This window comes from Nesoenas mayeri (assembly GCF_963082525.1).
Source record: "Nesoenas mayeri genome assembly, chromosome: Z".
NCBI lineage: Eukaryota > Metazoa > Chordata > Aves > Columbiformes > Columbidae > Nesoenas > Nesoenas mayeri.
This window is the reverse complement of record NC_137542.1, coordinates 60,278,197-60,290,206: the sequence shown is the minus strand read 5'-3', so window position 1 is coordinate 60,290,206 and position 12,010 is coordinate 60,278,197. Positions and strand designations below refer to the sequence as shown.

Below are 12,010 nucleotides of genomic sequence, written 5' to 3'. Positions count from 1 at the left end.
AAAAAGCACTCACCAGCCAGCCAAGCACTCATCTTCATAGGATCAACAAGGAGATCCAGTAATCCTACAACCTCAGGCTTTACCTCAATTCACAGTCTAAACCAAAGCAAAGTGCTTTACAGTTAATAATAAACCAGACAACAGTGAAGCCAACACTAAGGCAGGCTGACGGGCTACATAGCTTCCCACAGTCTCTCACAGCTGTCTTGAGTTTTTTTCCTATGGAGGTGAGTCATTCCACAAAGCTCTCAGCAGAGTGCTGTGAGAGCAGCTGCTGACCGTAAGGTGATCAGCTCAAAAATGCTGAGAGATGGTCTCCCTCCACTCACACAGGAGCCAGTGATGAGCAGTCAGCGGTGACTGATGCCAATGGGATCCATCAGCTCAGCAGAAATGCCTTCTGAAATTCCCATCCCACCCTACTGCTGCACTTCTGCTGGGAAATCACAGCTGGGCTCTGCCAGCCTGGGGCCAGCACCAGCATACCAGGGTGGTGGGAGTGATAGGCAGGCTGTCATTACAGCTCCTCCTCTTGGGAAGGGCCAGAGAGGACAATGCCTGAGGTGGTGCCCACGGCGGGGGTGACCCAGGGAGGCTGGAGACCATAGTATTTTGTGGTCAGCTTTGTTGTTTCCAAGCCCCTGGGTGCAAGGAAGGTGTTTGAAAGAAAGGGTTGAAACCCATTTGAACAGATCGATTGGTAAATTCAGCTCTACCGTACAAATCCCTTCCTCTACAGCAGAAGGAACTGGTGTGAGTTTTTAGTAAAGGTGTGTTTAGGTTCCTGTCAGGTAAAACAGTGAGATACCGTATGTAATAGCTCCCAGAAAGAGCCAAACTCAAAACAGTAAGGGTAGAGCAGGAGCCATGTTGTCCCCCCTCTTCTAGTCTGTGAATCCCAGGCAGACCCTCTTCCAGGCCACCAGTGTCATTGCACAGAAGCTAAAAACAGCAATAGCTTGCTCTTAGAGAGAAAGTAAACTTCTAAGTAGAATCGTAGAATCATTTTGGTTGAAAAAGACCCTCAGGATCACCAAGTCCACCCATAACCTAACTCTAGCACTAAACCATGTCCATAAGAACCTTGTCTAAACACCTTTCAAACACCTCCAGGGATAGTGACTCCATCACTTCCCTGGGCAGGCTGTTCCAATGCCTGACAACCCCCTCCAGGAAGAATTTTTTTCCTCATAACCGATCTAAACCTCCCTTGGCACAACTTGAGGCCATTTCCTCTTGTCCTATCACTTGCTACCTGGGAGAAAAGACCAACACCCTCCATGCTACAACCTCCTTTCAGGTAGTTGTAGACAGTGATAAGGTCTCCCCTCAGCCTCCTTTTCTCCAGGCTGAACAGCCCCAGTTCCCTCAGCTGCTCCTCATCAGATTTGTGCTCCAGACCCCTCACCAGCCTCATTGCCCTTCTCTGAACTCTCTCCAGCACCTCAATGTCCTTCTTATGATGAGGGGCCCAAAACTGAACACAGGATTCAAGGTGGTGCCTCACCAGTGCTGAGTACAGGGGGACCATTACTTCTCTAGTCCAGCTGGTCACACTACTCCTAAGAAGCTCAGGAGCAAATATTTACTAAAAAAGCCTTCCTCCTACATGTCCAAGAGTTCTCAAGGAAGACAGAGGTTTTGTGGAAATAATAACTGATTAGGAATATACAGTGATTATACATATAGAAAGAGACAATATTACCAGCTCCTTTGTTCTTAAAAAAATATGCTAATTGGCACTAACTCAGCATTTCAGCATAGACTACCAATTTTGATCTTCAGTTTTTACTAATTATTGGCATTGTGTTTAATAGTCATTGTAGAATGTCTCATTTGATGGTGTCATGTCTCGCCCTCAGGTATGAGTTGAGGGGAGAAGTGACTCAGGTTCATGGGTCCCCTTTGATTGGAAAAAAGTACACACAGTACTCAAGGTCTGCAAACAAAAGGCTTTTATTTTGCAGCTTGGCCCGAATGGTGTATGATTTGGTGGCAGAAGGATTTACATTATTGTAAGTTCGATTGATAAACATAAAAAGTTTGAGGCATATGCAGGGTTGTAAATCTTATGTTACTATATTACTTATAAAAGGGAAAGCAAAAAAGGTAGAAGTATGGGAAAGAAGGAAAAGAGAGAGAAAGATTTCACCATCCTCATGGCTCCACTTTATGTGTGATGGAGTTCACAGTCTCGGGCCCAGCAATGTGTGATGTCCTCTGGTGTCTTGTTCAGTTCACGTGGTGAGACTGGTGGGCAGAGTGGTCCTTGGGATGGTGGGTGGGCGCCACCAGTGCTTGCACAAGGTGGGCCTTTATAGCCCTCTGGGTTGCCTGCTTGCATAACCGTTGGTCTTTTGTGGAGGTTTTACTGTGAAAGAGAGAAAAGTCTGGCGGGAACGGGTGACGGTGAAAGATCGACAAGCCACGGGCCATGTTGAAGGGTCTCAGCTTTTCCCTTCGTGCCATGCTGGGCAGATCAGAAGGTGGAGCTGTGTGCCCTCTGGCATGTCCCCCACCTCCTGTATCAGCCAGCCGGCCTGGGCTGTGTCTCCTTAGCTAGTCATTGATATGTAAATCGCAGTTCACCCTGTACTGAATTTATCATCTGCTTTGGCTGGATGAACTGGTTTTGCCACAATGTTTCAGCCATTATCCTTATCAGTACATGACAGATGGTAATGAAAATACCAATAAAATGTTATGTATTAACATAAATGTTAGTTAGTGTAAATGCGTAGGAAATGTCAGTCATTTAACCTGACAATAAATTCATAATATTTCTTTACAGGCTGAAAATAAAATGCTGGCCCAGCGTACCAAGTCCAAGAAACAGCAGCGCGCTCCAAGATATGGCAAGTACTTCTCTGATTGTGTGAAAAAATACACAGGGGCAATCTTTCCTACCGATTAATCAGTAATGCTAGTTACTAGTCTTGTCACACTTCACCCTAATAAGTGTCTAATATCAACAGTTGGGAAGCTAGGATAATATTAGAAATATAGGATAGGGAGGGTTGCATGCACTTTTTACTTTTATAAGGGTTCTCAGAACTTTTGAGAATACTACGGAACATATTTAAAGGTATGGTTGTTAAAAAAAAAAACAAAGCAAAGTTGAATGGGGGGAAGATGGAGTCTAAAACGAAAAATGCAGTTTTCACTTACTGGAACCAATTATTAAGTACAAGTTACTCAAAATACAAAGTAATGCATCGTGGCCTAATTCCACAGAAGTGTCACGAAGGAAGCCATGTACACGGTGTTCTCTGAAATCCGCTCCTCACGCCTCAGTCTCTGTCTGCCTCCAGAACAACCCCGGGGCTGCGGCGGCTCAGCTGATGGCTGGGGAGGAGCACCTACCAGTCAACAGGCACCAAGGTGCTGCAGCACATTCAAATCTTGACCACAGCCTTCCTGTATGCTTTAGTTAAGCACACCTGAATTTCAGGACTGAAGAAGCTGCTGGAGACCATGTTATTCATTTCCACGTATTAGTGGACTTACTTGCATCTTACTTACCTCCCTCCTTTTAAATAAGTTTCTACCCCAGTTTTGCTGACACTTGATACTACAAGTTCTTCCTCTAGGACACCTCGGTTTATCTCCCAAGTCTCAGACCACCAAACATTACATTCTTGGAGCAGAAACTTCTACAGCTTTCCTTTTTAAATATCTTTTATTTTTGTGGCAAACCTGAATTTAATTTGATGTCCATAGATCTAGTTTCTCAGGCTAACTTGTGAGCTTTAACAAAACAGACTTTATGTATGTAGTCAAAGATCAGGCAGAAGCTGAAAAGGTATCTGGAAGCCAGACACTGTCCAAACCTAGGACACTGAATGAAGTCATCAGCAACACATTTTCAGAAGACCCTGACAGGCTGCCAGTAATCAAAGGTTGCTTTGAACATCAGCATTCTTTCCTTGAACAGAACAAGTATCAACTTTCATACTCCAGATCAAGAATTCCTTGCTTGCTCTATACCTTTTTTCCACCTAAACATAGATAAAGAATTGGTGAGCTCAGAGGTAGCATCAGACAGTGATTGTGCCAAAGTCAGATAATGCTGAACAAGGGAGGATCAGATGTACAGAAGTACAGCTGTACAAAGTCAGAGTTTCAAAAGCGATGCTGTTGGGAGACTGCAGTTCTACTGTTCTGTTCAGTTAAAGAAACTGATCTGCTTACAAGCACCAGGCAACTTCCTTTTTGTCAGTGCTGGGATTCAGCTGTTCCTCATTGACCACTCCAGTAAAAACTCCACCTAATTCTCTTGCTTCTTCTCCACCATGCACTTAGAAAGTGGAAGATGCATATTCAATAGTTGTTTGAAGTAAGACTTTTCAAAGCCAAAAAAAATAATCTGGTATATTCAGCATTTGGGAAGTTTCTTCCTTAAAGAAAGCACAAGATCTCAAGCTGTTTTGATGTAATAATAAGCCTAGGTGGAGCTGAATTGCAGGCTAGAAGTTCAGCAAGAAAGGAGTAAGAACTAAAAGCCAAAAACCTCTACTATTTTCAAAGAACAATTTGCCATTGTGAATAAGTGCAGGTGAAATAGATTGAGGCTGCATGTTGTAGAAAGGACAAATAGGTTTTATGAACCAGAGTGCCACTTTGACATAATACTTGAAAATACACCTATTTAAAATGCACTTAAATGTTCCTGCATAGGCAAAGAAACTATAGAGGCAAAGCATCTGTAAAAGGAATGAAGCCTGTATTAGCCAAGTCTGGTAGAGAAATACTGTCATGTTGATAATATGGCAGAAACAGAAATAACAGATATCAAACATGGGTTTTGGGGGAAGCAGAAAAAGCTCTATGTGAGCAGGCAATACAGTAAAGCAGCTGCCAGATATATTGCATAGAAGTAATCTGATATTATGAACAGTTCAGGAAATGTGGAGAAAGGTATTCCCCAAATGAGCACTGTAAAATGGAGGCAAGGAGTAAATCTTACTATATTCCATATATTTATTATATTTGTAAGTTGTTTCAAGACTGAACTGCATCAGGTTAGTTGAGCAATGTTACAACTCTTGGTAGAAATGCATACATAGTTCAGACAGGTGGCAAGCAAAATTGTACATTAAATCCAGAGCATTCTTTATTGCAATCTACAGTAATGATACATCCCATTGTTCAAAGCAGCAGGAGAAAGTGGAGACACTCTCAATGTAGTCAGCACACAGAGGCAAGGAAAATGAGCTATACAGGCTAAAAAGGCCAGCAAGCCACCCCATCAGTGTCCAGTTCTTCACATTTAGACAAGATTCTTCAAAGATGCTGCTTCTTCTCCACCTGTTAGTTCCTCTTTCAGACAGAAGCTCACACACAGCTTATTTTAGATTTGTTATGCATAGAGTTCAGGTTCCTGTTTATAATAAATAAGGTAATGCAGGTACGTATCACACAGGTCTTTATTCAACAAAAGGCAAAAGCAGACCCTGCAGAGGTGTCTACTCATCCCACTATAAGAGAAAAATAGGGACATTTTATGTGGGATTGCTCAGATTTCGAACAACAGCATACTAACTTCTGAGTCGGAAAATAAATTATAACAAGAAAAAAAAAACCCCAAACAATACACACTTTATCTTGCAAGAGATCCATAACCGTTCAAACAAATTTAGAGCAATTAGGAAGGGGGGTGGGGGGGAAAAGCTAATAATTTTACCAAACAACATACCAACCTGGATGTAATTTTAAAAATATTATGGCAAAAGTGGGCAAACCTAGCAGAATAATTTAAGTGGAAAAGAAGGATTCTTGGTGTTACAAACGGTTCTCCATTTGATCATCCAGAATTTGCAAAAAAATTTAACAAAACCTATACTTAAATCACAACATGTCTTTAAGTTGAATAACAAACTGCTTGCAGCAGTTGGTAGCTACACGTTTTGGGCTGCTGTTCAATTCAAGTTGCTCCTTTTTATAATAACACATTTGTTTAACTTTTTGAAGGCTGCGGGTCTCAGAACAGCACATAGAAAAGCCTACATTTTATCACCACTACATTTTGTCCCAAGCACGTATAAAAGCAAGCAAAACTTTGCTTAAATAATATGGGAGAGGAGAAGATGGTCCCCTGAATCAGGGAAACAAATATTTTCATTCATGTTTCTAAAACCAATGAAGATGAGATAAAATTGATTAGTTAGCATATTATATAGACAGAACCAGGCTGCCTGTCTCCTAACTTTATTCATTATTTATTTCCATAAATTGCCGATTACACTTGGCAAAAGCATGATACTAAAATTACTGTCTCGTTTTGTTTTGCAGACTAATTGGAAACCTGTTTCAAGGTCACTGCTTCAAGCCCTGTCAGACAATGATACTATCAGCCTTTATGTCATAGAGCATGAGTCAAAGACTTCTTTGAAGTTAGACCTCTTTACAGATAGTGGAGAAGACAGCAAGTGTGACACTTACCAGTCAGAAGAACTTAGCAATGATGTAGACGTGAGCCTAAGGCATGAAGGAATTCTTGAAGAAGCAGTTACAAGTGAAGAAGGAACCATTTCCACTACAATACCACTCTTGAGTGACTACACCAGCATGGAGTTCAGCCAGAAAGCCCTGGTGGGTCAGACAGTGAAGTCACCTGCAAGAGCTGCTCATCCTCATCTGGAAACGGAACTAAGCAACAAGCCAGCACGAAGGAGAAGTCAGGTTTGGTTTGGTCCCCAAGACTACCTCAAACAAAGCCAGGTAGTATTTTTGCCATCTGGACCAACTTTGATGGAACAAGCCAACTCAAACTGAAGTATCTTCAAAATTTCCAATACCATAAAGTCAAGTTCCAAAAATTCCGATGCTTGAATGAAGCCATTAGGACAGTATAGGACAGTGAGCTTGTGACAATCCTTCAGCAAGTGTATCCTTCAGTAAGCTTCCTTGATGAGCTAGATTGATTATATAATTAGATTAACTGCAGTTATTCTGTGGAAATTCCTACTGTATTCACACAGGCAAAACTTTCAGGGAATTGTATGAAAAACCTTCCAGTAAGGTACTTCTTGGTAGGTGTTTAGTCCTAGGTGCTCAGGAAGCCATTTCAAGGCTTCCACTCTAAGCACAATGTTGTTCTAGTCACCAGGAGAGTTCTCTAATCACTGTGTCAGGTTCAAGACCTGATTTTCAGATCTGATAAGTTTTTCAGTTAAAATTCCATCAAAAGTGTCCACCATTCCAAAGAAAATCTCCAGCTGGCCAAGGCTGACCAAACAAAAGAGAGGAAAGCTTTGAATTTAGGAATAGGAAATTATGCTTATCCATCTATGTATAGTGCTTTACATCTTAGATCTTTGCACCTTTATTCATCTTAGATGAATAGTGCCATATAAATGAAGATAATGGTAAGTATCATTATTACTATTGTTTACTTGCATTAAATTACAGCTATTTCTTCGTACATTTATCTACACAGACATAGAAATCCATTCGTGTTCTATTCTGAGATGTAGTTGCAGGTATGATTTCACACTGCATACAGTGATGACATCTGCAAAACAGACTTCAAGAGCTGAACAGATAGTTCAGTTAGTCATCCCTCCAAAGCTTGCACAGAGAAGGAGTTAATTGGAACATAGGGGATAAAAAGGTCTTCCTTAATATGCTCTCTATGAGACTTCATCACTATCTCCAGGATGAGAGGAGCCTGAATCGATTTTCCGGCTTACAACAGCTTCTCACCCATGAACTCTGCAGGCATTAATGGTATGCAGTCATTGTAGAAGACCCAGTTTATTGTTGTCATCTCTAGTTTATGGAGCATGTTATTAAAATCATTTTGCAGAGAAAGAACTTGATCAACTGTGCCATAAGCACCAGAGCTCCTTAGATGGACATATTTTAAAATTCTCTCATTAAAAGTGAAGGATGATTCACGTTCACTCAAATACTTCCCTGCATATTAGGAAATATGAGTTATAGAATACCATGCTTACAAAAAACTCAAAGAAATTGCATATCCCCCACTTGGCTGATGTAGTTGAGGCCCATAACAAAACCTGGTTTATTTACTTTCCCTATTTATGCTCATTCTCTTTATTTATAGCTCTCTATGTGTGTTAGGACTGGCAGGAACTAACCTGTATTTCACTGTGGGTTTTGGATTGTTTTTTCTTAGCACTTAAAATGCATTGTTTTGCCACAAAGCAATGTACTGATTATCCCTCACCCTTGCTACCTCTGCTTGTAGAAGGAAGGGGTAACAGAAGCACTGCCCAGACCACCTCAAAGACTTGAGTGGTCTTCAAAATATTGGTCTTCATTTTGTTAACTTCCGTCAGGTGACTTTGCCTGATTTGAATTTAGGAGAACACAAACGATCCTGCTATTAGCAGAGCTGTTGCTACTTGCAGGATCTAGTAGAGGGGCTGAAATGAAAAGCTGTTCTGGAAAATAAAGTCCTCAAATGATATATGACTATTATCAAGTAATCATGTGAACACAGCCTAATATATCCATTTCCAAAATATAAGAAATAGCAATACTCCTTACCTATGATATTTATTTCATTTCTTGTCAGAGCAACTTATTTTCCCGGTGCAGTTGGTACCTTAAATAACTTACTCATATCTGTAAACATTTAATTCATTTTTTCTTACTCTGCACCTACCAAACCAGTACATATTAATATGTTACATATAAAGTATAAAGCAAATAAGCAGAAAGAAACCAATGGCTTGTGAGCCGTTTCAGTATATGAAGCAGCCTTCATACATGAAACTCAAAAAACAGTTTGGGCTTTTGACTTGGTATTACTCCCATGACATTAACCATTGCCTGACATCTTGCTGAAGAAAATCCATTTAACAGGCCTGGAGACTTTCCCTAGAAGTACACAGGGACCTATTTGCCTCAAATAGAAGGGATGAATGTATTCCATTTTCAGTTATAAAGCTCACAGTGTATGTAATTCTTAACTGACCTCATTAGAGCAGTACTTCATATTTGTAACACTCAATATTTGTATAATGGCTCTAATTTGTACGTATGGGAAAATGAGAGATACATGAAAAATCCTGGTATGGCGATCAGACATAAATGAAGGACTCATCCCATTGTGAGGTATCCTTGGAGAATAAAGCACCTCCTACGTGGAGAGGAGACTACACTTGCTGAACAGTTTAATACAGCCAAATGGCAGGTTTTGGTGGAATCATGCACCTCCTCAGGACACAGGACTAGGAGACCTGTAACGCTCAGGTCTTCAGGTTAGGGGCAATGTTTTTTTGTGTGTGTGTATGTGTGGTTTGTTGTTGTTGTTTGTTTGTTTTTGTTTGGTTCTTTTATGGGGATTTTTATTTCAGTTGGAAGTGACCTAGAACAATCATCTACTCCAACTTCCTGACCTCTTCAGGCAGTGTAGAAAAGTGTGTGCATATACAGGTGCATAATGACTGCAGAAGCCTACCTCTACTATTAAACATGTAAGATACTTCATTTCATGTGCTACAGTACTCTTCAAGTGGTTTCAGTAGTGTTCTTAGCTTCAGTATTCTTAGCTTCAATATGTGTTACGTTAAGAGTCTCAGGACCATAGAAGTCGAGGCTTTTTTTTCCTTTTCCCATTCTCCACTCCCTTTCTCTTCTTTTTTGTCATCTTAGCTCTAGATGTTCACTGTTAGCATTAGTGAGAATTTAGACATTGTAGAAGCTTAACACTTAACAGCAGGCCTGAAGGCACCTAAGTGTGGCGATTCACAGCATGGGGTATCATACTGCAGGGCTACAGACTTTTAGTGTTTTACATATACAGACAAAGAAATGTAATATTCAATCTGTAACAATCTCTAAAAACATGCACAAAGCAAAGGTAGTACACAGCTGTTTTTCCTGGTAACCAGAGCAGATGCTTTTTCTTGCATACTTGAATGTGTTATGGACACAGAGATTTTTTTCCACAGTTAAGGTCAGACTATCAGGCCGTAGCTAGACAAAACTGAAAATTATCACAGCGTTTCAGAGACAAGATAAACAGCTGATCAGCCTGAAGAGAAGATTGCAGCAACCACAATATTTCAGAGGATTTTTCACTCTGTATTAGCTACCCAAAAGAAGAACATCTACAAAATTCCCTAAAAACTTAAGCCTTTGAGGTACTTTGGCAACCTTAAAAGCCACCTTTATGGCACAAAGGTATCTGTACCTGAGCAGAGTCCTCCTGAAAGCACAGAGCACAGGGATATCCTGTCAATCTGAGCCAACTCGTTACTGCTACAAAAACTGTAAAATAATTAAGTACTGCATTAAAGCTCTCTACTTACAGACAATACTTGTGTCAGAGCTCTTGACTCTATCACAGACTCTTGGTTTGCCTTTTTCCCTGTCTCTTGATCGCACTGTGTGTCTACTGCCTGAATGATGGTAGAATATAATAACCGTGTCTTGGTACTGCATTGGCAGGACCTGTATGAACGCGGGTAATAAAAGTCAGGACAGCTTACATCAGTCACTTCCGAGCACCGCTAAGACAAACATCAGGGGAATAATCTTATCCCCATTTCCATTTAATTTCTACAGTGGAAGCACCAGTTTGATTAATAAAATTGAAAACAACCTGCCATGCTAGCAATGTTCATTCATATCTCCCATACTTAAGAGACTCCTTCAGTACTTCATAGAACAGAATCACAGAAGGATTTAAGTTGGAAAAGACCTTTAAGATTATCGAGTCTAACCACAAAGCTAACACTGTGAAGTGCACCACAAAACCTTGTCCCAAAGTGCCACACCTATGCATATTTTACACCTCCAGGGATGGTGACTCCACCACTTCCATGGGCAGCCTATTCCAGTGCCTGACAACCTTTTCTGTCAATAAATTTTTCCTAATATCCAATCTAAACCTCCGCTGGCACACCTTGAGGCCATTTCCTCTTGTCCTATCACCTGCTACATGGGAGAAGAGACTGACATCCACCTCACTACAGTTTATGTAATTTTATAACACTAGTGAAGATTTGGGACTTTGTTTATCTACAAAAATAACAACAATGTAATAGCAGCATTTGGAATTTCTTTACCTGTACCACTTCATCGTTGGTTCATTCATGCAAAAATATATTCTACCAACATGGAACTATTTTGATTATATATTCATTAAACTTAGAAGGTCTACTTTCTTGTTAGAAATATCAAACTTAGAGAAGAGAAATTGTATTTTTGCTGCTGTAATGTGTAGGTTCCCCAGGCATATCTGAACCCAGCCTGTGACAGGTGCTGTGTATAACAAGTTAATCATAGCGCCTCTATCAATGGGGAAAATACCAGAAAGGATCTATTGACCGTTCATGTAGCCATGAACAGTGCATGTCAAATTACTGTCTTCGTGTTTCCAGAACAGATCACTCATTCCCTCAATTAAGTTATTATGAAAATTATGTATTTATTAAGAGTAATTTCTAAGTGGCCCATGATTTACTCATGAGCGCAGCAGTAGTTCTAAATCTTTACACTAAGGAAGGTTTTATTGAGTAGAGCAACAACTTCTCTCTCTAAGAAAATCACTTAACTGGCAGCCTCATTAATGACATCAAGGATTAATTGAAAGGAAAATGAAATTATTCTTTTACCATTGCTAACAACAGTCTTCCCCGTCAAAAAAGACAAATGTAACCTTTTAAATGGGAGAAGAATAATTTCATTAACAGGATTAGTATGGAACATACTTTGTACACCACAAATCTACAGTCTTGTGTCAAATTTTTATAGACATAAAAAATATAATTAAAGAAGTGTAAGCTGAAACTTTCCAGAAGAAAATATATAAACAGCTAAAAACTAATTTTTGCTGTTCATGCTGTGTTAAGCTCAATAATCATAACTGTCATGTCAATTAAAAATAAAACATGATTTTGCCCTCTTGCATAGTAAGAGTTCAGGGTTTCACAAAACATTTTAAAAACTGAAGTTCATAGATAGCTTCTCAACTGTAGCATTTACTTAAACAATACAGAATGAAAGTGTTAGAGCTGAGCTTCCTCAAAATAGA

The 12,010-nt window shown here is 40.1% G+C and overlaps 1 protein-coding gene across 1 annotated transcript in view; it reads left to right on the top strand.

Annotated features, from left to right (window-relative positions):
* LOC308051882 (interleukin-6 receptor subunit beta-like) overlaps positions 1-6,774 on the top strand; it is a gene marked incomplete at its 3' end in the record, with an annotated part of 31,928 nt that extends 25,154 nt beyond the window's left edge. The window contains exons 15-16 of the mRNA XM_080362531.1: positions 2,792-2,855; positions 6,292-6,774. Of these exons, the coding sequence (XP_080218657.1) occupies positions 2,792-2,855; positions 6,292-6,774 (547 nt within the window). The remainder of the gene's footprint in view (positions 1-2,791; positions 2,856-6,291) is intronic.
* Positions 6,775-12,010: the final 5,236 nt, after the last annotated feature.